The 26,866-nt window shown below is 43.5% G+C and overlaps 1 protein-coding gene across 1 annotated transcript in view; it reads right to left on the bottom strand.

The window, feature by feature from the left end:
• TPCN2 (two pore segment channel 2) overlaps positions 1–26,866 on the bottom strand; it is a 228,681-nt gene that overhangs the window by 82,770 nt on the left and 119,045 nt on the right. The window contains exons 11-13 of the mRNA XM_078684245.1: positions 22,655–22,758; positions 20,769–20,850; positions 3,727–3,813 (exon numbers count right to left, since the gene is read on the bottom strand). Coding sequence (XP_078540371.1) covers positions 3,727–3,813; positions 20,769–20,850; positions 22,655–22,758 — 273 coding nt within the window. The remainder of the gene's footprint in view (positions 1–3,726; positions 3,814–20,768; positions 20,851–22,654; positions 22,759–26,866) is intronic.

Here is a 26,866-nt window from a genome sequence, read left to right as displayed (position 1 = left end):
CAAGTAACATGAAAAGGGGGTATAGTATGTGGAGGCGAAAAGAGTTATTATGACATATGCTCCAGGAGAAGTGACCGGATACAGGTAACGGTACATATACTCTAGTAAAGAGGGACTAAGGTATGGACCGGGAACGATGTGCTAGGACACAGATAGGGGGAATAGTAAGAGTAAAACATAGATAGTGGTTTCCATGAAGCATGGGGTGGCAATGACTGCACAGACCGGTTCGGAGAGAATGCACTTACCCCAAAAAAGTGGTCCTGTTCAGTCCCAGACTTGGGATCTAGGTAAATAGGTTATTGATAGTGGTAGAGGTATAAGAAAATAGACAAGGTTAGAAACATTAGGTAGGGTAGCAGTTGTAGGGTACAGGCAGGAATAGGAGACTAAGGTAGCGACAGAGCTAAGTGCTTATTGCAAGAGCAAGGATAAAGAGGAAAAAACAGATGAGGAAGTAGGGGCAAGGAATAGACTTTAGTATTGATAGATGGATAATAAGTGGAGGGAAAAGAGGGAAAGAATCGCAGAGACATCTTAAGAATTTTGGGCGCCCTGGGACAAACCTTTTTTACAGTGGCGGCCAACAGAAAGTGCTGAGGCAGTGCGCCGGGGGGACGGGGGGGGGGGGGGGGGAGGGGGGTTGAAGAATATGAATATATATAATAATTTTTTTATTTATTATGATTTACCTGCTGCTGCCGGAGAGCAGCTTCTTAGAGCATTGCGTCACACTGTATAGGCTTTCATACTTCCCACCCAAATCCAGACACTTCTCTCATGCTACATGAGAGCAGCACTGGAATTGGCCTGAGCGGGCTGAACTAACGCTTGCTCAGGCACCGGAAGTCTGTGCCTTTTCTCCACCTGTACAAGGCAGCTGGATTGGGGAAATGTAAGTGCACATGTCTGTTTGGGCAGCCAAAGATGGACGGCCAAACAGACATGCTAACTTATAGAGGAGAACTCTCCTCCTCACGGCTAACGACTTAGATGATGGCCACGCCATAGACTCAGGCCCCTCGGCTCAGCCAGGGGAAAATAAAATGATAATAGTTTGTTATTTTATTTTTATTATCTTCTGGCTCTGAACAGTGGGATGACGCGCTCCTCTGCCATAACGGGGGAGCCACCCCGGCTATTCTAGGAGCTCCTGTTCAGAAAATCTTTGAAGTTCACATCCAATGTCCGCTCTTTAATGCCCTCTTTTGACAGGCTACTGACAGGGAGTAGGCACATTGGTTCAAATTCTAAATGTGTTTACATCCAATATTAAGGGATAGTGACGTGTGCTTTCAATATTGTAACAGCAGCAGCTCACTAATATTATTGCAAATAATCACTGTGACCCCCCTCCCATTTCTCCTTTGTGAGGTCATGTTTTGCGCGAAAAGAAACTTTTTTTCTGGATTTTGTATGAAATATTTCTCCGCAAAATGTCTAACAGACTCGCACCCATCACCCACATTGTAAATAAATTAAAGGAAAACGGTATTAAAAAAAGAAAAATGTTGAAGAATTATTCCTGGTCATCAGGGCAAAACTCTCAGCAGAACGAAGTTGGCTCTTTAAGGGGTCCGCCTGAAAGGCTGGGACCCTGGGCAAGAGCCCACTTTGTCCATTGCCCATTCTCTGGAAGAATGTGTGAGAAAGAAGACTGTATGGGGTTCACCCAGAAAAGACAAAACAATAGATTTGTGATGGTGGAAAAAAGGGCTGTACGGAAGGTCTTAACCAATGGAAATTAACCAGGTGAACATCCTCGGAATGCTATTAATTTGAAGAAAGTCTCTAGTTTACAAAAATACTTTCAAAGTTTTGTTATTCCCTGTATTCCAGTATTTGAATCAGTGGTCAGCCTCCACATTAGCAGCTAAAACGGGGGTAGCCGCTGTACCGCATGGCCTGTAAGCCCGATCTTTTTAAAACAGTGATTATTTCTTTAGGGTTTCTTCAGTTTGCATGGGCAGATGGAAACTCATAAAAATCACTAAGAGAAAACATGACAGCGATAAGTGGTGTGGGCTTAGGGATGCCAAATAAGACAAGCGCTGGGACAGAGAAAGAAAAATTAGAGAGAAGCAGGAAAACAAAGTGTATCAAGAAATTGAGGAAACCAAGAAAGAACAAAGTGTAGATGGAAAGAATATACCAAGGAAAGGGGCCAGGAAGGAATGCCAAAAAGAAGGTAGTATGAAATTAGGGAACACAATTTGGAAGGAAGAGAGAAAGGAAGTAAAATTGAAGGCAAGACTGAAGGAGGAACGAAAAGAAGGGTAAAAAGGGAAGCAATGGGATAATGAAAGGTTAAAAGAGGAATCAAATTGAGAAAAAACAGAAGGGTGTAAATATGGGAGCCAGAAGAATGAATAGAGTGGTAGAAATAGTGGATATGTGAAAGAAGGGACTGGTAGTTGAAAGGATGGACTGAAAGGATGAATGAATTGATGTATCATAGAGGAATGCAAAGTTGTAAGGAACGCTTCATGGGAATCTCATGCATGCATGCTTCACTTGCTTGGTACCATTAGGGGTATGGGCCAAAGTTGGGGGGGTTAATTTCTGGCTACTCCCTTGGCCTGATTAAATCTTCCAGAAGTTCCCATGAGCCTGTCCAGCACTTTATCTACTCATTCAAGAGTTGTCCTGGGAGGTTAATCCGAGTCACTGACTTTAGGCTGTTATTGTTTCATTAATGTGAAACCTATTCATCCCTACCTCATGATTGCCGCTTGTCCAAGTCATGGATTATGTTTCGAATCTACCACCATGTGCAGGATTAGAGGAGCAGCAGAAAGAAAAACTATGTTCTTCCAAACTCCCTGATGATCCCAGTGCAATATTTCAGATATTACACTTTCATTAACAGCAGAATCTCATGTACTACAGTATCTAGATTACCACTATTAATCCTGAATGCAGCCGCGGCTCCTCTGTCAGGGCGCAAGAGAGTCGGCCCACTGCCGAAATCACAGCAAAGGTGAAAAATAAAATTATTTTATTACCATTTCTTTTTTCACTGCTCCCGGCCAGAGTCGAGTATCAGGGCAGGGCTATTGCTGCCGATTGGCGGCAGGAGAGGAGTGGTACCCACTCCTGTTTAAAGTGCGTATATCACTTTGGCTGGTCTTGGCGATAGCCAGTCTGACATTGAACTTTAAACCTATCCAACCCAAGCTGTCTTAGTGAGGGAGAGTCAAGCCAGCCCGCTGCAGCCAACCCTGTCACTTCTCACATGCTGCTTATTATCAGCAGCATGAGAGCAGTGTCTGCATTGGTGGAGAGGAGTTCGCTCGGGAGCAATGGGCTCCCACGGACTGGAAGCACACAGAGGACCAGAAGAGGCGAGCCAGTAGGCAAGTCATCATTTTATTTCAGTTGTAGTTCATTATAAACACTGTTTATAATGAGCAATAATTGTGAACTGAGGCATGGACTCAAAAAGGATTGCTGATTTCCAATATTTCCTGTCAGTAGGTTACAACGATTGCTTTCTTCCCCCTCCACGGATATAGAAGGTGCCCCTGCCTGAATGGTCAGAAAAGGTAAACAACTGTTACAGGTATATTCACAAAAGCCAACAACAAGATATTAACATTTGACACAGAAACATAAAAAGAAACACAGAAAGAGCTACACATGTAGAATTTACCAGGATAGGCATGGTGTTACAAAAAACGTATAGCTTACAATGTTGACTTTCAGTATCTTTGACACTTCACTTACTTCTCTAACTGTGTCTCTATCCAACTCAATGAACAGTTTCTGGAATTGATCAGAGGAAATGAGCCCGTTTGAGGAGGCCCGCACGTGCTGCAAGCAGAAGCACAGAGAAATAATATTGTTTTTAAAGCAAGTCCTTTCCTTCAAAATGCAAAAAGAACACTCAAAATACAGGCTCGGTGGGAGACATTAAATAATATATTTTTCCACATGATTGATTGTGCAAAGAACACACTGATTGTTTAACAGTTGACCTGGAGGAAGAGCGAGGAATTGATTATCCACTGCATCGATAGACAAATGCATATACTCTCTTCCGTACACCAAAACAAATTCCACATTTGTTCTAATCCACCCCATATAGATTATGTTGCATATGCATCAAAATAGTCAATAGCGATTCTTTATTTGCGATTTTTAAGGAATTGCAATTAGAGAATCGAGATTGCCTATGCTTGTAGAATTTGCACAAAAAAAATTGAGATTCCTACACATTCCTCGATTGTGACTCGCATGTTGCGAGTCGCAATTAACCCGTTCCGTGCTCCCGTCGGCCAACGGTCGACAGGAGCACTACCTGGCTGGCGCTGCGAACGACCGTTGGCCGACGCAGCTCCACCCATTTTTCGAACGTTCCGCACTGGCGCAGAACGTTCGAAGCAGCTAAGGTGTTAAGGAATTGATTCTCATTCATTCATATGGGCCGAGATGCAGATAGGAATGAATGGGAATTGCATGTGCAATTTGCGGGTACCCAGCATATTGAGCATGCAATTTCAAGGGTGCAATGGTGCCAAAAGGACACCCTGTTGCACCCCTGAAATTTCCATTTATACATATGTTGCGCACATACATGCACCCATGGGAATCTGTGTGTGTCACATGGGACTTTGAAAAATGCACTTTAGTGTATTTTTCAAAGAAATTGCAAATTACCATCAACTTTAGATTGACAGTAAATTGCAATTCCTATTTGCAAAATCACACATTTTTATTGTTTAATACATTGCATTTAAGGAATTGCAACTTGCGATTTCTTAAATGTAATCACAATTTAAGTAATCACGAATTTTGCGATTCCTTAAATTGCGATATTTGCATTTGGGAAGATGCATCCTGAATACGAAAATACTGGTCGCAAAGGTCCAGATTATGCGAATCTGCCCGTTTGCAATTGTTTTTTATGTTGATGCATGTGGCCCTATGTGACTTGCCTAACAAAGCAAGTGCATTATAGCTTTAAAAAAAAAATGCAGATTAGCTTTACAGAACTTGGAAACAAAATATATAAAATGGGAAGAAATCAGGAAATGTGTTCTGTGTACACATTTGGCATCATTAGTATCCCTGTAATTATTTCAGTTTGTTTGTGCTCAGGGATATTACAGTACACAGATGGGTACCGTGGTAGTCGCTTTGTTATCCATCTAATTGAGATTTTATTAATATTAATCTTTAGTAGTGTTAAATATCACTCTAGTCCGTATTGTAATAACATGCATTATTTTATATTGTGGCATCGAAAATCCATATTTCTAATAACATTTTGTCTGAACTGATACACACGCTTGGATTTCTCCAAACTACAAAACAGACCCACCCATACCAAAAATGAAAGAAGGCATAAACTGACCCCCCTTAACGAATGTGACCGTTCTAAATAGCATGTTTGTGTAACTTACCACCTGAGAAGTCAATACAAATGGTACCAGAGATTTTTCAAAGGAAATATATTTCATGACAAACTCCTTGCTTCGAGTGTATTATTAATTTTGTGTTCACACTGTTCACGTGGGTGAGGAAGAGGATATTCTGGGACAGTAAACCAGGGAATGATGTGTGGAAGGTGCAGTGCTTCCGGAGATAGGATGCTTCTCGACTAGTAATTGGAGCAGTGATGGAGGGGGTGAGCCTGTTACCTGGGGCGCTGAGTAATAAGACAAAATCATCACAAATATAAGGTTGTAGTTAAAGTGCTGCCAAGGTGGTCTCCTCCTCAGATTGCACATCCCTCTATTCTGTACTTAATTGGAGCGGGTCTTTTAGCACTGGCATTTAATTCTCAACACTGCACTTATGACAGTTTGTCACATGGTGGCGCTGCTCATCTCATTTGGATCAGCACGGCTGTTTATGAATACAATATACATGAACAATAAAGAACACCTGCCTCCCCAGCCATTCCTTTAGCTTTGGGGACCTGGACTAATCTGAACTGTGGGTGAGCGAGATGGTTAGTAGTTGACGGGAGCAATGGTGGTGCAAGCTGCAGTGGACTCCTGATCCGGGCCCTTGCACTTAATATTTTACAAATGAAGCACTGCCTCGAATGCTTAATCTCTCTATGTCAATACTGCTACCATATGTGATATATCAAGGACCCCCTGGTAAGGATAAAGTTCCTGGGTCAGGGAAATTAGTTCAATGCGAAAGTATCAACCCAGGCCAAATTACAAGACAAACACTAAAGATAAAAATAGATTAAACACATACATCATGTATACAAGATAAATTGATACAATAAAATCTATTTTTATCAATATAATTAAAAAAAACTTTTTACAACAGTATATTTTTTTGTGTTATAGTTCATAAAAACTTTTTTGCATAATTTTTGTCTTTAAATAGCCAGTGTTTGTCTTGTAATTTGGCCTGGGTTGATACTTTCGCATAGTACTGCTACCATAACCTGGCTTGCTTCATTAACTTTCTTTTAGATATACTTGTGAAAAGCAGCTGACTTGGCACACTTATTTGTGGGTCTGTCCCATATACTGAATCTGTGTTATCCCTGTGCACTCGTTTTACTATGATACTTCAGGATTATTTCACACTGCCGCAGCCGCTTAGCATTTTCGCGGGAGCCAAGATAGAGCGAGGTCAATCACGGAGCTTTTCCCAACCCTTACAGTGCCAAGGGCGTTCGTGCCACCTCCCCGACAGGATAAGGGGCTTTAATTCCGTCTGATTACACAAGCAGTTGAGTTTTTGGGAGGATGCAGGTGTAAATTAAATTTGGCATTGTGTACTATTTGCGACATTTCGCTACTTTTTGCAGGCGTGAAATATCACGTTTTCATTCGGGGTTAATGGTTTGAACAAATAAATCAATTGGAAGGGTTTTTCCTCCGTTGTAAAAATCCCTCTAAGCGTATTTTTGGGCACTTTGGACCGTGAGGTATGGCCTACAATTCAATTATACACAAGATACCACATTTTGAACTTAGTAAAGTTTCCTGATTGTTTTTAGGTCTCGGCTAGCATAAGCTGCGCACATGCGCAGTCTCGCTGGCGAGATTTTATGTTTACCGGTAGCTGTCACTAGCTGGGTTTAAGCCCCACCCCTCTTTTCCATTGGCTGGCATCACCTTTCATGCTAAACTGTGGCCAGCAATTGGAAAAGAGCCTACAGTGACGTACTGTTTTCTCTTATAGAGCCGTCCCACTTGGACTCGCTGGCCCGACTTACTGCTAGCGTAAAAGGTTTCTTATCTTCTTTATGGATCCAAACAGATGGCCCCATAAAGAAGATAATAAACCTTTTACGACAGCAGGAAGTCCGGCCGAGCCCGTTCAAGTGGGACGGTGTTATAATCTATTGCTGCAATTCCCTTCTCTATGGTTCCTCTATCTACTGCTCAGCCAGTGTGTGTATGGATGTGCCTGAAGATGACTGGAATGTTGGAGGTATGATGTGGTCATCATGGAATGTTGAGTGCTTGGGGAGCTGTGGAGTGTCAGTTGGTGGCAGGCTGAGCAGGACAGAAGCTGCTCCTGGTGGGGCGTCATATGGACTTACCATCTTCCTGTGATTTACTGATGTGACTATCTTGACAATAAACCTAATGAATATATCTACACTACATCTGGCTACAAGGACTATCTTGATTGTAATACTGGCGACGAGGTCAAAGGAACTACCTACGTGTTGGTGAAGGATTAACCTACTTTACCCTGGATTACCCTGGATTACCCTGCAACCAAGGACTTGAGTATTACTGCAACTAGAACTCTACTTTCAAAGAAGAAGATTACTTGAAACTGCACTCTGGTAAGCCCCACCAGTGTCCTTAGTCATCAGGACAGCCTATAGAACCAGAGTGTTTTTACGGTTATTTAGCATTTCAGTATCTTTGAAAGAGGTTTCTGCCGTGTGCGAGTTGCTGAATTTGGAATTTGGACTATGGTGCCATTTCTGTGGTTATTTGGACGTCTGCACATTACAGACCAGGGCGCTTTGACAATTATCTGCTGTGTAAAATTTGGACTGACGATGTAAATTTAAAAAAAAATAAAACTAACTTTCACTTAACGTTGTCCGTGTGATCGCATCGTCATGGCTGTTTAAGACATCAACAAATTACTTACATTTCGGACTGATTCCTGTGTTGTTGCTGCCATCTACTGGAAAAAAATATATATGCTTAAGGAATTCAATAACTTGTTTGTGCTCGAGCTAAGCATCTGTGTGATCGAGAGGATTGTCTATTTTATTAATAAGACTTTAGACTTCAGTTGTGCAGCGTGTTTTAGCAGAAGTTCAACAATTATTTCCTAATGTGTGAAGAGCACTTCTCTGCTTTGACTCACCGTTGTGGAGTTGGTGACGGTTGGCCAGCAGAGCTCCTCTCTGTTCCTCTGCTGTGTCTTTCTGATGACGCATTTCGAATTCCCCGGAGAACTGGTGAAGATGACCCCTGTGACGGATCTCAGCAGTGTAACCTGCGTCATGCTCAACGTGGCCTATTTCCTTCAGAAAATGACACTTAACGACGCAGTGGCGGCCATTTTAACACTTTGGGATGGATTTCTTTGTTTTGATTTTAAACACGACGTTGGAGATTGGTTTGCAATGGACTTTGACTTGTTTGATGTTCCTAGTTCTTTTACGATGTCCAGACACTTCATCATTCGCTCTTTTCAACAGATGCAGCGTTTTTCTTTTCTAATCCAAGATGGGTTTGCGGTATCCTTGTTGGTGTTGACCCCTCGCATGTGGTCATTTCAAACTGGGTTGTCATTACTGCGAATGTGGTACTACTACAGTGGAAACTCTGGATCTGACAAATACTTTCTGGACTTTGGGTGAGAAGCTACATGGATTTTCGGGTGAGAAATCGCTCATCAATGATAGACTACGGTGACCATGTTTATTATTTTAATTGGTTATGTTACTGTTGATTTATTCCTATTTACAACTGGGTGTTTACAATATTGTAGTGGGCCATATTGCAAGTGTTGCAAGATTTTTCTGTTTGTTTTTAATTTATATGGAAGAGAGGAGGAGAGTGTATGTTGTGTCTTGGCGTGGTTTTCTGTGTTGTTGGTTTTGGATTCACATTCTGTGTGTTCCTTTATTTGAGGTTATGGTTTCACATTTTCTGTGTTACTTAAATTTGGTCTGCGTGGAGTAAACACCTTCACATGAAGTTCTCTACGTTTACACTCACTGTTTGGTTAGTGAGTGAATTCTTTCTATTTGGTCTGCGTGGAGTAAACACCTTCACATGAAGTTCTCTACGTTTACACTCACTGTTTGGTTGGTGAGTGAATGGTTTTCCTGATTAGTTATTGTGGTTTGGTCTGCGTGGAGTAAACATCTTCACATGAAGTTCTCTACGCTCACACTCACTGTTTGTTGGTGAGTGAATGGTTTTCCTGGTTAGTCATTATGGTTTGGTCTGCGTGGAGTAAACATCTTCACATGAAGTTCTCTACGCTTACACTCGCTGTTGGTTGGTGGGTGTATGGTTTTTCCGGTACTTTCTTTAAATGCTATCTTAGGTTTGATTGTGTTGCATATGACACATTCTTGTGGGTTTTCACTGCTTCTTACCTATAAAATGTTTAGTTGAAGCAATTCTGGGTTTTACCTGGTTATGAATCTGTTTGTGGTTTTCTTGTTTTACCTACGTTGTGTTGGAATGATTACATTAATACTGTTTGTATCTAATGATTTCCGAGAACTCTTTTATTGTGATTTAAGGTGTGTGATTTCATTGGAATTTGAATTGGCTTACATTTTCATTTTGTTATATGTACTTGATTCATTTGTTCAGTGTATTTTCATGCATCTTTATTTATTCTTCATTGTGTTTGGTTTCCTTAGGGAGGGGGATGTGTTATAATCTATTGCTGCAATTCCCTTCTCTATGGTTCCTCTATCTACTGCTCAGCCAGTGTGTGTATGGATGTGCCTGAAGATGACTGGAATGTTGGAGGTATGATGTGGTCATCATGGAATGTTGGGTGCTTGGGGAGCTGTGGAGTGTCAGTTGGTGGCAGGCTGAGCAGGACAGAGGCTGCTCCTGTGATTTACTGATGTGACTATCTTGACAATAAACCTAATGAATATATCTACACTACATCTGGCTACAAGGACTATCTTAATTATAATAGACGGCTCTAAAAGAGAAATGTGTACGTCGTCGCGATTATACCAAAAGTAAAGAAATAGTAAAAAACATCTATTTTTTTAATTTTAGTAAAATCGTGGCACCCGCGCTTTATTATTAAAATGTAATAAGCAAAGCGCGTGTGCCGCAGCTGCCTGGCGAGCGCTTGTGACTATTGCTTTGCCTCTGGGGAGGATTCGGCATCCAGTCTGTCTTTTGTGGTTGGGTCTCGGCTCGCACCGTCATTACTTAAATGCGGCCTCAGATTCACTCATCTCTGAGCTCCTGCCTTCCCGGCAGCCAGATTGTGGTTTCTTCGCCCGAAGGACCCCTGATCCGCAGCACGTCTGTCTAAAGGTAAGAAAATCCTGCGTAGACTGTTCTGGCACTTTCTCCATTGGCCCCACGTTTTGGCTTTACGTTATCTATATCGGGCTGCCTAATGCGGTTATATTCTAGTGCCCTGTTATCTGTGCTGTGTTAACGCTTAGTCCATCTAGTTAATACTTCTTTGTTTGGAGCAGGAACTGCAGCAGCTTTACTATGTCTCGTGTGACATGTTGGGCCAATTACTCCCGGCCCCATGGCCTGCCTTAGAGCTTGGCCTCACTTTGTCTATATCGTGCTGCCATACGCCCTTACTATTCAGTGCCTCGTTCCTGCGCTATGTGAACCTAGTTTGTTATTTGGTCTGCTAACTATGAGCTGCAACTATTTCATTCTGCCAGGTATACCGCTTTTTAAACCTGCCAGGTATGCTGTGCTTTGGCCACTCTCTATCTGCCCTCTGGGATAGCCTCCCTTATTGGGGCCTCATCTCTTGCTATTCCCTGATGACTATAACCTACCCCTCCGTCAGTCTGTTTCCTATATGCACCCCCTTTTGCTTTTTGTAATCCACATTGAATCCTACCAGCTCCCTCCCCCCCTTTTGGTGTGTATATATCTCGGATGCCTTCGCCATGCTCCATTTCCCAGGAACATTAATCGGAAAGTCTCGATAAATCGTTCTGTTCCGTAAAACTGGCAACTTATTTCCATGGCTGGGTGGCTGGCTTCCTACCTTCCACTTCACAACAGCATTTCCTTTATAAAAGCGGCACGCTCCTAGGAGTGTTCGACTGAGCGCGTTTTTGGCCGCTCTGGGATAGGTCCTGGTCACCTGCTGTGAATGGCGCCCAATATACTAGACACAGTTCATGTCTTTCTTTTGGCTGATTCCGTTTGTGATCCTGTTCATCGCATGTGCTTAGTACAGAACTACCAGCGACTGTTTGTTTGGCTGGCTAGGCTAAAGCTTGAGCCCAGTGTTGTCTTTTGTCCTGTCTGCCAGTGCTGACACCCTCTCACTGCGCCACAAGAGAATGTAAGAAGGTAGTATCAAAATGCTGTTGTATGGTAAAAAGTTTCTAAGGTTTATATTGTCTAATAGACCAGAAAAACATGCTTGCAGGGAAGAAACTCGGATCAGCATTGTTGCTGCTTGATTATCTGGGTAAACTCAACATGAGGCCGTTGAGTTTATGTCCTTGTACTCAACTTAATGAAGTTTTGTTTGGGCGTGATAGGATGGTTCTGTTCTTGCGGTTTACACCCATGTAATTGTATCTTCAAATTCCCAGAATGTTTGAGCTCCTCTTTTTGTATAGGTGATGTAGTTGTTGACTAGGACTAATTACAGGCTTGTTTGGTCATCTCACATACTAACTTGGTCTTCCGACACAGACGCTGCTTATTTAGAAAATAGTCATGGACAAGCCGATTCATTGCACTGTAACACAGTTTGATGTATACGGGAAAAAAAAGAATTCTGAGCCTCGTTGTGTTTTCAGGGCGAGTGTTGTCTCCGTTGGTAGCATCCACACGGCTGTGTGTGTCCGCTTATTTTTTAGACAGTGTTGTGTTTTCAGGCGTGTGTTGTCTCCGCTGAATTCGCACGCATAGCTCTCCGTGCCCGCTATTATTTCTGAGCCTTCGTTGTGTTTTCAGGGCGCACGTTGTCTCAGTTGATGTCACACACACGTGTGTGTGCCTTCTTATTTTGAAGCCCTTGTCGTGGGTACAGCCCTATAGTCTGCTCCCGCTACTTGCGAGTTCGCTGGGGACACCTTACTCTCATCGTGTTGGCGATGGGAGTTGAGGGGTGTTCTTGTAGTGGGAGGGGGCAACAGGTGTGAGCATTACACCGGTGTGGGAGTGGATCAGGGGCTCAGTCGTGGCTGGTTGCTGGTGACCTGGGTACAGCTTGTTTTTTTCTCTTACCAATTACGCGGTTTGTGAGTTGAAGCATACTGCATGCCTTAACTACACAATTGTGTCATCGTTATTTATTAAGGCAACAGCTATCAGTATTACTGAGGTCCACTTTCTTTTAGCTGTTCCTTATTTATAGTACCCCACAAAGCATCCTGGAGTACGTGGTTTATCGACTGGTTGCAGTCAAGTTTTAAGAAAACTTTAGAAGTGCTGAACTGTTCTGTAGGTCTAGCTAATGTGTCGAATTATACAGTAAAATTTCCTCTTGCTTAAGTGGATTTTTTCTTAATTTTTTGTGATTAGTTGGATTAGATTAATGTCCTTAGCAGACCAGAAAAACTGCAATAGGTCTCGCATTTGCGAGAGATTAAGCTATTGACATTGTAAATGACTGCCATTTATTTATCTGTTTTCAAAACCAACACATAAATAAAAAGTTAGTCATTTACAATGCCAATAGCTCTTACTTTTTCAAAGGCGAGACCTATTGCATTATAAATGCTGGTTTTAATAGGACGATGGGAGCTCTGGAGGTTTGCCTTTATTTAAAAACGCAATAACGTCCGTGTCCTGCCATGACATTGGGGGTATTCCATGTAATTTAATATCCAAAAATAAATCCTTTATAAGAGGTGCTATTGGTGCTGCAAGTATTTTATATAGCTCTAAAGGGATTTTATCAGGCCCGGCCGCTTTGCCGGATTATGAAGATGCCAATTCCGCCTGTACCTCCTATATCGTAATTTCCTGCTCTAGATCTTGAGAGGTTCCCTTATCTAAGCACCTAAGCAGTGATATATCCGTGCATTCTTCCCCTTGGTCTCATATCAAAGGCTTTGCTTAATAGAGTTTATTATAAAATTCCTCAAAGATTCTAATGATCTTTTCCGGATTAGACACCAATGTGTCATCCGTATCCTGCATTTTTAGAATATTATTTCTAACACTCTATTGCCGGGTTCTTAAAGCCAGTAATTTGCCGGTTTTCTCTCCATACTCATATAGTTCCTGCTGATAGATCTGATATTTCTGAGCCACCTTCTCTTGAATATATTGGTTAATCTCAACTATTGCCAGTGCGATTTTACATAGATGTTGCATTAATATATTTTCCTCAACTCCATTGGTAACTATCTGAATATGCTCTTGCTCAAGTTTACCAAGTATATTGATCAGTTGATCCATCTTTAACTCACATTTTTACCGAGTATATGCTACAAACCCTATCACTACCCCCCTAAGGGCTGCTTTATATGCATCCCACACCACTGCCCGAAATGCGCTATATCTATTGGTATCAAAGAATAATTGTATCCATTGTTTGATATAGGTACAAAACTCATTATCTAATAAGTTTTCTATCAAAAGTCCAAACAGTTTGCCTATTCAGACCCTGGATCGCCTTAATTCCCAGAAGTAGTGGATTATGATCTGAGTATAGCTGTGGAAGTTTTCTTATGTCTAAATTATCTAACCACTGTGTAGGAGCCAGAAAATAATCCAATTGAACACATGTTTTGTGGGGGTGTGAATAATAAGTTAAACCAGGATTATTATATTGTTTTTCTAACTAAAAATCCCCTAACCCATGAGTACTTTTGAATGAGCAGAATGCTTTAAATACTTTAGGTTTCCTTCCTTTATATGTGTTTAGGAGGCTGCCACTCTCCACATGTATATTGAAATCCCCACAAATAATCAATGAGCCAAGCCACAGTGCTAACTCGTTCTCCAGCTCTTCCCAAATATAAGGATCGTCCAAATTGGATCCATATATATTGACCACAGTGAAAAGATAGCTCCATTATAGCCCAGCGACCCCATTTATCTGATTTTGTTCTGAGGGCTGTGCCGCGCCGGTTTTTAATATATATGGCCACACCTCTTGTTGTAGTTGTCTGTGAAGAGCACACTGCTAGATTATAACCTCTAATCTCCAAACAGGTTTTATTAGCCCATGCAATGTGTCTCCCCTGTAAAGACAGCACGTCCAGATTTAACATTGTGATTATTTCAAACTCTTTCGAACGTTTCAGCTTATCATTTAGACCGCCAACGTTTGATGAACAGATTGTGTATTTACCCATTACTTTTTAATAAAAATACCTTATATAGCCATTGCTTGTATTTTCCTGAAAATATTTTAGTGGTATACTGCATCTCCTTGTACATCCAACTGTATGTATCTGATTTCTGTTTTTTTCCATTACTGCCACTCCTCCCCCAGAGCTCCTATCGTCATATCGCCCAATTTCTCTCATGAATGCGGATGCGAAAATCTACTCTAAAATCATAGCCACCCGATTACAAAAGAATATAGCTGCAATTATTTCACCATGGCAGCATGGCTTTATTCCAGACAGGGGGACCACAGACCATACCCGGCGAGTAATCTCAATAATGGATTTCGTAGAGGTAGAAAAAAAGAGCAATGGCTGTGGTCCTCCTGGACGCAGAGAAAGCTTTAGATTGGGTGGGCAGGCGCTATTTGTGAGACAAATTGACAGTCTGACTCTCGCTCTCAGAGGTCGCTCCCACTCGCTCCTCCTCGAGCCCTACCCCACAGAGAGTATACTGCTGCACAGCGCCTGCCTTCTCCCCTGCATAGCGCTCCTGCATAGCGCTTGGTATCGTTTTTCGTTTTTCTTCCTGTTAAGAATTGTAATTAACTTTTAACTAATAGCGTTTTTCCTGCGCTATAATTTATATTGTTGTTCTGATCAGTGCTCCTGATATCTGGCAACTTTAGCGCGGGGACTGCTGAAATCGCGCTACCCCACCGCCATTTTGCTGTTGTTGTTTGTTTACCTGCCCCAGTGTCTCCTCCCCGCTCCCGCCTCCCAAGCTGACCCTCCCACGCTCCGCCCCCCCACTATCCATTTATGGACAGATGCACCCACGCGCAGCGTCCACGCGCTACGGACACGCCGAAGGTGCGCCAAAGGTAAGCCCGTCTACGCCCGTCCGCGCCTGGACCGCGCCCAGCGCCAGACCCCCTGGCCCCCGCATTGCCCAGCCCTCCCGCATTACCTACGATGCCACCACCCTCCTAGCCCTTAACCCCGGCCGCTCTCCCAACTGCGTCCAAGCCGCTCCTGGACACACCCATGGACCTTTCTCATGCTACTCCTGCAAATTCATCGGCACCGACAACAACTCCGCTACGACCACACCACAGATTCCCGACCCCAACCACCTACAATGCATCTTGCTCAACACCCGATCGGTCCACAGGCACGCCATTGACCTATGGAATCTACTAGACACCATCTCTCCGGACGTCGCCTTCCTAACAGAAACATGGATGAACGCATCCTCCGCCCCAGACATCACCATTGCCATCCCAGAAGATTATAAGATCATACGCAAGGACCGTACCGGCCACACAGGAGGAGGAATCGCTATCGTCCATAAGAAATCCATCCACATCTCAACCAGCTCAGACGTCAATCTCGCCAACTCTGAACACCTTCACTTCCAGATCCACATCGACCCCAAGACCACACTCAGAGGCACCCTCCTTTACAGGCCACCAGGACCCCGCGCACAATTTAGTGAAGACATCACGGACTTCATCACTCCACACGCGCTCCCCTCCGAGGACTACATCCTTCTGGGAGACCTCAATTTTCACCTTGAAAAGAACAACGACTGCAACTCCACCACCCTTTTGGACAACCTCGCCAACCTCGGACTTAAACAACTGGTCACTTCCCCCACCCATATCGCAGGTCACACCCTCGACCCTATCTTCACCTCCAGCAATCATGTCTCCTTCAGCCACACTACGGCTCTCCTCTGGACTGACCACAGCTGCGTTCACTTTACCTACAACAAGCCCAAACCCAACAACCACCCCCTACCAACTCTGCAAAGAAACTGGAACAAAATCACCATCGACCAGATCTCCTCATCGCTTCTTCTAAACCCCACAGCTCACTCCTCAAACCCCGACCAAGCCGCCACCAACCTCACCCTATGGTTATCCAACAGCGCCGACATCCTAGCACCACTGAAAAAACGACAAAGCAAACTTGGCAGCAAGAAGGCCTCATGGTTCAACGATGATCTTAAGAAATCCAAGAAACTCTGCCGCTCCCTTGAGAAGGCCTGGAAAAAAGACCCAACCACCAGCACCAAGGACGCCTTCAAAAACGCCACCCGCATACACCACCAACTGATCCGAAAGGCCAAGAAAACCGCCTTCAAGGACCGACTAGATAACAACGCCCACAACAGCAAGGAACTTTTCAACATCGTCAAGGAATTTACCAATCCCTCGGCCAACTCTAACGACATCACCCCCTCTCAAGCCCTCTGCGACTCCCTAGCTTCATTCTTCCACAACAAAATTGCAGACATCCACAACAGCTTCGACAACCAACCCGGAGACCAACCCACCCAACCATCTGCTGGACCTTCACCCCCCTCGAACATCCTTAATGACTGGAACCCAATCTCCACTGAGGACACCATCCGCCTGATGAACTCCATCCACTCAGGATCCCCCACAGACCCTTGCCCTCACCACATCTTCAACAAAGCAGACTCCATCATAGCACCGCACCTCCGAGACGTCATCAACTGCTCCTTCAACTCCGCCACCTTCCCGGAAAGCTGGAAACACGCTGAACTCAGCGCCCTTCTGAAAAAACCCACAGCGGACCCCACTGAACTCAAAAATTACCGCCCCATCTCGCTCCTTCCATTCCCGGCCAAAGTCATCGAAAAAGCTGTCAACAACCAGCTCGCCGCCTTCCTCGAAGCCAACAAATCCCTCGACTCCTCACAGTCCGGTTTCCGAGCAAAACACAGCACTGAGACCGCCCTCATCGCAGCAACAGACGACATTCGAACTCTACTGGACAATGGAGACACAGTCGCCCTCATCCTCCTCGACCTCTCCGCAGCCTTCGACACAGTCTGCCATAGCACCCTTCTACAGCGCCTCAGAAACATCGGAATCCAAGGAAAAGCACTAGAATGGATCACCTCGTTCCTCACCGGAAGAACCCAGAGAGTCCGCCTTCCACCATTCAAGTCAGAGGCCACTGAAGTCATCTGCGGCGTACCACAAGGATCTTCACTCAGCCCCACCCTCTTCAACGTGTACATGAGCCCCCTCGCGGTCATCGCACGCCAACACAACCTCAACATCATCTCCTACGCGGATGACACTCAACTGATCCTATCACTCACCAATGACCCTAGCACCACCAAAACTAACCTACACGAAGGAATGAAAGAAATAGCCGAATGGATGAAACACAGCCGTCTGAAACTGAACTCAGATAAAACAGAAGTCCTCATCTTAGGTACCTCCCCCTCCGCATGGGACGACTCTTGGTGGCCAGAAGCCCTTGGAAAAGCACCCATCCCGACAGACCACGCACGGAACCTGGGCGTCATCCTGGATTCCTCACTTTCAATGAACAGACAAGTCAACGCCGTCTCCTCATCCTGCTTCAACATTCTTCGCATGCTCAAAAAAACATTTCGTTGGATCCCCACCGAAACTAGGAAAACGGTCACCCACGCTCTGGTCACGAGCCGACTGGACTATGGAAACACCCTCTACGCCGGGACTACCGCTAAACTCCAGAAAAAACTCCAACGAATCCAAAACGCCTCAGCCAGGCTCATATTAGACATCCCGCGTAAAGAACATATCTCTGGTCACCTGAAAAACCTCCACTGGCTTCCCGTCAATAAGAGGATCACTTTCCGGCTCCTAACCCACGCACACAAAGCACTCTACGAAATCGGACCAGAATGCCTCAACACACGACTGTCCTTCTACACTCCCTCCCGCCAGCTACGATCATCCAACCAAGCCCTTGCCACTGTACCTCGCATCAACAAAACCACCATGGGAGGTAGATCCTTCTCCTACCTGGCAGCTAAAACCTGGAACTCACTTCCCACTTACCTTCGCCTTACCCAGAACCACCTAGCATTCAGAAAGCAACTTAAAACGTGGATATTCGACAAGTAATTCCCCACCCCCCTCAAGCGCCTTGAGACCCTCTGGGTATGTAGTGCGCTATACAAATTCTCTGACTTGACTTGACTTGAGAGGCTGTGGTTCAGGACGTACTCGGGCGATACAAGCCTTGTATTATAATCCTCATGCCAAGATCTAAATAATGGAATATAAATCTAGAAGACTCAAGATAGACCAAGGCTGCCCTTGCTCCCCAACTTTGTTTGCTTTTTATTTGGACCCTTTTATTTCTCCGATTTTGAACGACCCAAAAATTAAGCCGGTAATCTCTCACAGCTATGAAAATAAAATATTGGCATACGCTGATGATATTGCCCTTTTAACCTCCGCTCCACAAGAAGCAATAATAGAAGTTGAAAGGCTGGCTGAAAAATTTGGGAGGAGATCAGGCTATTTACTAAATAGCTCACAGACACAAATTATCTGCTCCTCTCAATGTACATTACAGGACCCTAGAGTGGTGCAGTCAGCAACATATTTAAGAGTCATACAAATCTCTAAAATTATAGATTTGTGGGCAGTAAATATAGATCCAGTGATGGCCTCAATTAATAGGGAGTTGAAACGGCTGGACCATTTACACCTCACAATAGTGGGTAGGATAAACGTTATCAAAATGAAAATCTTTGCAAAAATGTTATACCTAATTCGATCTATCCCATTAGAGCTTGCGGCAAAAAAAAAAAAAAAAAATAGAGGGATTGTTCTCCAACTTTATCTGGAATTATCACAAAACCCGACGTGATTACAGATATTTGACTCTCCCAAGTGGTCGGGGGGGATGGAGTGCTCCTAACATTCAGAAGTATTATATGGCCACAGCTTTGCAGCATCTCGGTGCTCTTTATCATTAGGAGAATATACAAAGCAATGGGAGTGTACTACCGAATATTTATTAATTGTCGAGCAGGGATGCAGCAACTGGAATATATCAACGGCAAAATGGCCTTAAAAAATATCAGAAGAAAGATTATAAATGTATTGATTATGCTGTGAAAGTGTAGAAAAAAGCAGAGAGAATTTGTAGGGTAAGCAGGTTTACTAGATATTCATCACTTTGGCATTCTGATCTTTTGCAGGCAAATATGTACGATGATATGGCTAAAAAGTGGGAACAAAAGGAGATAGCTACTTTGGCAGATGTTTATCTAAATTAAGAAATGGTGTGGTTTATGGAACGCACAAAGATTTGGTTTACAGCGGGACTCATGCTTTAAATATTTACAGATCCGAAATTGTATAAAAGGAATTGCTAAAGAGAGTATTGATTTTGGGTCAATATCAATTATACAGCTTATGAGCAATACAAACAATAGAATCAAAGATATTTATCAAGAACTGGTAAAATTTCAGGATGATATAGAAAAAACAGAAGCCAGCTAGTCAACTAAATTAAATGATGGGGAAATCGATATAGATAAGGTGCTGGACCTGGGAAAGTCTGTTTTATGTCATCCAATCTAAAGGTTCAACAATATAAAAACGGTACATGGCTTGTAATACACACCATCGAAACTCTTTAAATGGGGGAAAAGAGAATCAGATGACTGCCCCAGATGTCGAATGGGACCTACCGGCATGCTACATAGGTTTTATTCATGTGTACAATTGGATAAATTAAGAGAGGCGATGGAATGCTTTATTTTACAGACATTAGGGAAGAACAAAAAGATTTCCTCTACACTGATGTTATTGGGATATGATTTAAAGGTGCAAGTCGATGCATCACAACGGGATTTTTTGTTTGTAATAATAGCAATAGCACGCCTCATGATAGCAACTGTATGGAAGGATCAGGAACCACCTACAGTGTATCAATGGATGAATAGGTTACTTTTTGTTGGGAAGCAAGAAATTGCTTTTTATAAATGTAAAGGGATACAAACTATGAGGAAAGGTATGAAAAGTTGGAAGCCATTGATCGTCTGGATGGAGGAGCAAAATAGACAAGGGGTGGGCTAGACAAAGGCAGCGTAACTAGATCGCATCAAGATTGTAATTATTGTCATATTATCAATATATAAAAGTTAAGGGAGATTGAAGCTACCCGATTGCTGATTCAATATTAAGAAATTTGATAATTTAGGATAAGCGGAATATGTTTATTGTCGTACTATTGTCTTTTTTTTCTCCTCTCGGTTTAAGTATCAAATATCCTACTGTAACTTTTCTTATTCATGTATCAAATATCCTACTGTATTGTGTCTGATTTAAAAAAAAAATTTAAGTAAATCCTGGTTTTATTTTAAATTGAAAAACACTATTCCACTCACTTTACAAACAAATTTGACATGTATCCCTGTTAGAACCAGTAGGTGTCGCTAAAAGTAACATACATGCAATCAGAACAATAATATAAGCATTCTATAGGATAGAACTTTGAGGCCTACCTGAATGATGGCAACCTTACAGTAAAATTCCATTTCCACCTTCTGCAAGACTTTTAAAAACATCTCGCTGTTGACAGCAGCTCTGTCCAAGACACAAATTCAAAATAAACAAGGAGACCCTACAATGATTTCATCATGCAAGAATTAAATATTTACAATATGCCGGTGAGACGATGCGTTTCCATTTTTATTGCCAGATTAATTTCAGAAATGCAAAAGGTTCATTTTCAGTCAGGTCATCTAAAAACTTCCTCATTGCAGTGACATTGGTCATAAAGATGTGTAGCCGATCATCGGACCCGCTCCTTTTACCCTTACTTGTCTGCAGGGCGCAAGTCGCGAATCTGAACATTACGGAGAACCCCAAGAGCTGCCTATGCTTGAATGGAGCAGACTAAACTCTTAAGCAGACGAGTGGTCCTCAAGTCTCTCCAGTTTGGCTTGCAGCCAGTCTATGCTCCACCATTCTACACAACAGGTCACAAATCTGGTGATAGCTTGGGATTCGGACCTTAACGTCAGCACTCGGATCAATGCCGCCGTCAAAGGAGATGTGTCTCCACAAAAATCCTCATACTCTTTCAAAGTGATCACAAAGTACAGCTAAATGCAGCTACAGTAAAGGGTAGGCTGGAACTACTGCAATAGGCTCTCCACCGGCCACCCAAAATCACACTGAGGAGCTACGAAGAGTCCATAACAAGGCAGCCAGAATCTGCCTACACTTATGGAGTCAGGAGGCATCTCAAGCTGTAGAACAGGAACTACTCAACCGGTGAGTGACACTATGCATCATCCCAGGCCATGTACACACTGTACCGCATGTGTGTGCACGGCAGCCAACATACAGTCGAGACAGCTAGGGAGAAAGAGCATGTGAACAAAAGAAAAAGCTGGAGAGAATAAGATGGGGAGAGAAGGAAAGCTGGATAAAGAAAAAGTGGAAAAAAGAACAAACCCATGAACATCTATAAAAAGTAAGAGACAGTTATCATAAGAAAGCTATAGACTGCATGCAAGATGAATGACCAAGTATTGGAGAAGAGAAAATGAAGTCCTTTATTAATGGAGAGGATAGAATCTAGAGGAGAAAAAAAAAAGCATACGACTGCAAAATAAATAGAACCTTAGTAACAAATAAAAATGAAGAGTATATAATGATATTTATAAAAAAAGAAATCTAGTATGCAAGCAGCAAAGAAGTATTAAAGTGCCACGTGATGTGAATGAGATAGAGAGGAGACAGATCAGTGATTAATGAAGACACAGGAATAGCAAAGCGCCAAATATTTGAATAAGGGAATGAAAGGAAGAAGGCCCATTACGGCAAAATAGAAATAAAAAAAAGAATCAATAAAAGGAAAAGATTTAATAAGGAAAGAGTGCCCAATAAAAGTAAGAAGGGAAAAAAAATGCTGGCTTCATTACAGAGGAGTGTAAATTTGGTGGTGTTTCAAAGACGATGACTCAACAGAGGAGATGCCAAGGATTTAGATGAAGGAAAATGAAAGTGGGAACAATTATTCGGGAAAGCCGGTGTGCCTGCCAGGGATCATAGGGAACGGGTAAGAGTGCAAATCTGAAAGATAGAGTGTCCCTTGATTGTGTGTGAGGAATAAGAAAGAGGAAAAGAGGTCACTTATTACAGAAGACGAATGAAGGTGTGCAGCTAATTAATGGATAAGAGTAATCAAGTAATGGCCATAGCCTTTATGAGGATGAAAGAAGAAATCAATTGTTTGAAGGACAGGATAAGATTGATAATCGATTGAATGCAAGATGATTGAAGGAGTACTCCTTCAGCAGAGACAATAGAAAACAGACTGTCCTACAGTTTGGAAAGACAAATAAATGGCTCTTACGGATAAAAGATATTTACCACTTACACATGGTTATTGGTCTGCCCCAGAACCTCAGTGTGACAGCAGAGCACCTCGAAAGCCGCTCTTATTCCCAGGCGCCTTCGGAGAAGGGAAGCCTGAACAGATTTCTGAAAAAAGAAGGAAAAAGGGAAACTTGTTCACTGACTGGGTTCCATTCTCATTTGACAGAGACTTTTAACACAAGCCTAAGTTCTTCTCCCCAGGCCCAAGTCGGACAACTCAAAGAGTGTGGGTCTGGGTAATGGGTTATGAGGTGGGGCACACACAGGATTTCACCAGGAGGCGAGAAGAACATAAAGACAGGTCCAGACCATAGCCTGGGACTCTTGCTCGCCATGAGAGGCGGGTGCATAAAACAGTATAAAAAGACCTAACAAATCACATCTGAATGTGGAACACAAAATATGAAGATCAACATTTAGTGACATATTGCAATATGTTTCGCATGAAACTGTGCATCTGTGTGAATAGAAACGCAAAAGCACAACAGGAGCACATGATGAAGGCATAGCCTTACCAGACATACAAAATACTACATGACCTCACAGTTAATGGAGACCCAAAAATGGGCGCTCTCCCTCGCCCCAAAAAAATACAAAAGTTGACCCTCTGCAGATCAACAGGCAAGTGGTAGCCCGTGGGGGTTACCCCTTCAGTTCTATTCTAATTCTTTCCTCCACAAATCCCCTTCAGTGATAGGAACCTGGAAAACTGCAATAAGATATATAGGTTGGAAATAGGAAATAAACAAAACACCATTATGGGACAGCGACCTACTACGAGATGCGGGCAACATTCTGGGTTTTAAAAAATGGGACCCAATATGAATCAGTAAACTGGAGGATATCTAAGAGAAAAAGAACCAGATGACACTATAATCACTCAAAAGGGAATATAAGCAGAGGGACACTGATGCATACAAATACTGACAACTTAGACATGTCCTTACTGTACACATAGCATATGGAACACGTATCAAAGATTGGTCTCAGACCGCAGGGTCCTTTCAGAACCCGTATTTATATAGAACAATCAGCTGGGTACTAGAGGACTGCACTTCCAGGACTAGTCACAAGATTGGAGATCTATATTACCCACCTCAAATGATCTGCTGCCAGTAGATCATAAGAATAAGTATTAGAGCTAGTTGGATGAGAGGCAACATATGAGTACAAGTCACATATACACATTCAATCAGACAACATTTGTCTTGTGCCGATATTGGTCATTTAGTTCCAGATGTTATTGCTATGCAAAAGGATGAGACCAACCAACGCTTTTAGCCCAAACATGGGCTTCTTCGGGACAAAGTACTTATGGTAAAGATAATTACTGTATCAAAGGTTTCCAAAACGGAGAATCAGCTATTTCTGATCATAGTATGAAAAACTCTCGTGGTGGAAAAAGAGTCTCAAAGAAAGCAAGAGGACCTTAAGTTGCAGTGTCAGCGACGACGTGAGGGAGCCCTGTCCAGGGCGCGTCCTACCGCCAGCGTATCTGGAGTTTCGGAACCCCTAGCAAAAATGTCAATATCCCCCAATGTAAGGAAATGCCGTTTTGCGTGATCACTCATATGCTGCTGGTATTTTTACTCCGAGTGCCCAGAGGCCTGCTAACCAGACATCAGTGCCAGTGCGTTCACCCTTAAGAATGTACTGTTAGAGTTACTGTACCCAATTGACAAGCTTCACGTACTTAATTCCCTAGTAGATGGTACCACAAGTACCTACAGCCTATAAGATATAATTTTGCCAACCTGGCTGAGACTACGTGGAAACATGTATCCCAGCCTGCCACCCCAGACTGTCAGAGCGTTTTTAAACTGTTAACTTTTCCATTTAACTGAATGGTGAAACCCACACCTCAATTTTTCAAACATACTTGCCACTCCTACAGCAGGCTTATCGTGCCCTAAGGCAGGGTGCTGGATATTAAAAAGCAGGACATACATTTTTATGTGTCCTATTAGTAAAAAAAAAAAAAATTGTCGTTTTTACTGTGAACAGCCACCAACCACTCAACTGTGCCAACTCCTGAATGGGACTACTAAAGTAGGTATTTCAAGGTATCAAACTAATCATCACATTAAACCCAACTTGATACCAAAGTCAAATTTAATGTAATTTAAGTAAGTGCAACTTTTATAAAGTTGTCACTATGTTGCCAGGTATTCTGGTGCCAAACACAGATGCTGGCTACTGGACAGCCTTATGACCTCCTGGGAAGAAGTGTGAAGAAGGCCCATGAGCCTGCCATTGAAAGAGGGGTCACCACTCTCTGGCAAAAAGCCACAGTGGGTGTGGACACATGAGGGGGCTGCTCTTTCTCCCACAACGCCGAACTGTCCAACATGTAAGGAGAGACCAGATGCCAAACTATTTTTTGTGCATTTGTAGCCCACCTCTAGAGTGGGCTACCAAGCTCCACACACCAAATGAGGATTCTGCCTTCATGGGAGTGTGCAGAATAGCACACTATTGGGTGGAGAAAGAACCTACTAGCCCATTGGCTAATGGCCGCAACATCCACTAGGGCACTTTCTGGGCATAAATACAGCACTGCTGGCACCTAGACCTCAGACCACATCCAGACTGGACAGAGTACCAAAGAAGGACTGCCCTATTGTCTCCTGGACCTGGCAAGAGATACTGCACCAACCGCTGGATTGCACCTGCTGTAACTTGGGCTAGCAAAGACAGGACTGTGCCTGTGGTTCCTGGCTCATGGAAAAGTTGTTCCTGAGCCCCAGACAAAAGGGCAACTCCAAGAGTCAGTTGCCTGACTTCCTGTTACAGCAGCAGGGTCACCAAAGCTGTAGTTGCTTATTCTGGTCAGCGAGTAGCCACAATCACTAGACTGCTGCTAACTGACATTGTGCAGCCCAAACATAGTCCCAATGCTTAACACTTGCACCCGACACCACTAGACCAGGGAAAATAATCAGAATGCAGTATGGCTGCCCAAGATGAACACTAGCCTTCATCAAAGGGAACTGCTGGTTTCACTGTGAACAGAGACCAGTAGTCGAGTGGCAACTGGACCTTGGTTGGACCAAAGAGGACTACGAAGGATATCAACCCCTGTGGCCAAAATTGACTTACTTATACCATCGCCCGAGGAGTAGTCCTAGGAACACCCTCATGACCCCTCGGCATTTGCAAAAATAACAGGTGATGGACAGAATGCAGAACAATGTCATACATTCACCCCAGTACAGAGATCTGGGCCTAAATCCATCGTTTTTTTGCTCACCATGCCTTTCTAGTTTGAACCCAGCCATATGCATATCAGTCTTCACCCTGTGCCCCATGGGAACAGTCCAGGCCGAACTGCCAAGCCAGGTCCTCGCTGGACTGGAAACAAGCATCCAAGGACCGGTTTCGGGCTTTCAGCCCTCATCAACCTGGATAGCTTGATTCCAGTGGCATGGAGAGCACGGGACTCACGTCTGAGCATACCCGTCCCACTCGGGGTGACAAAAGCAAAAACAGGTGATGGACAGAATGCAGAACAATGTCATACATTCACCCCAGTACAGAGATCTGGGCCTAAATCCATCATTTTTTTGCTCACCATGCATTTCAAGTTTGAACCCAGCCATATGCAAATCCGTCTTGACCCTGTGCCCCATGGGAAAAGTCCAGCACCGAACCCAGATCAGTTGACTGGGGGTGAGTGTTTGTATTGTCAACGCTCCGTCCATCACCACCTTTGGTTTTTCTTTGTTCGCCCTAAGTGGCAGGGTATGCTCAGACGTGAGTCCCTTGCTCACTTTGCCACTGGAGTCAAGCAAGCCCGGCTGAAGACGGCTGTAATGCCCGAAACCGGCCCTGGGAAGCTTGATTCCGGTCCAGGGAAGACATGGCTTGGCAGTTCGGGCTGGACTGTTCCCATGAGGCACAGGGTCAGACTGTATTGCATATGGCCACGGCTGAATTGGGGTGGCGGAGTGAGCTAAAGAACGGTGATGGATTAAACCCAGATCAGTGACTGGGGGTGAGTGTTTGGGTTGTCAAACGCTCCGTCCATCACCACCTTTGGTTTCACTCAGCATTTGCAGCATCCCTTGCATTAGGACTACTCCAGTAAAGTCTAGAGCGGTAAGCCCATAGTGCCAGGAATGGTACTTGAGACGGTCTTTGTGCCAAGGTAACTGTCCTACTACTCCTCATTGACCCTCCTTACCTTCCCCCGGAAGGATTTGGTTGCCCTCAT

This window comes from Lissotriton helveticus, chromosome 3_2, assembly GCF_964261635.1.
Source record: "Lissotriton helveticus chromosome 3_2, aLisHel1.1, whole genome shotgun sequence".
In the NCBI taxonomy this organism is placed as follows: Eukaryota; Metazoa; Chordata; class Amphibia; order Caudata; family Salamandridae; genus Lissotriton; species Lissotriton helveticus.
Note: the sequence above shows the minus strand (reverse complement) of the source record. Positions and strands in the feature narration are given on the sequence as shown.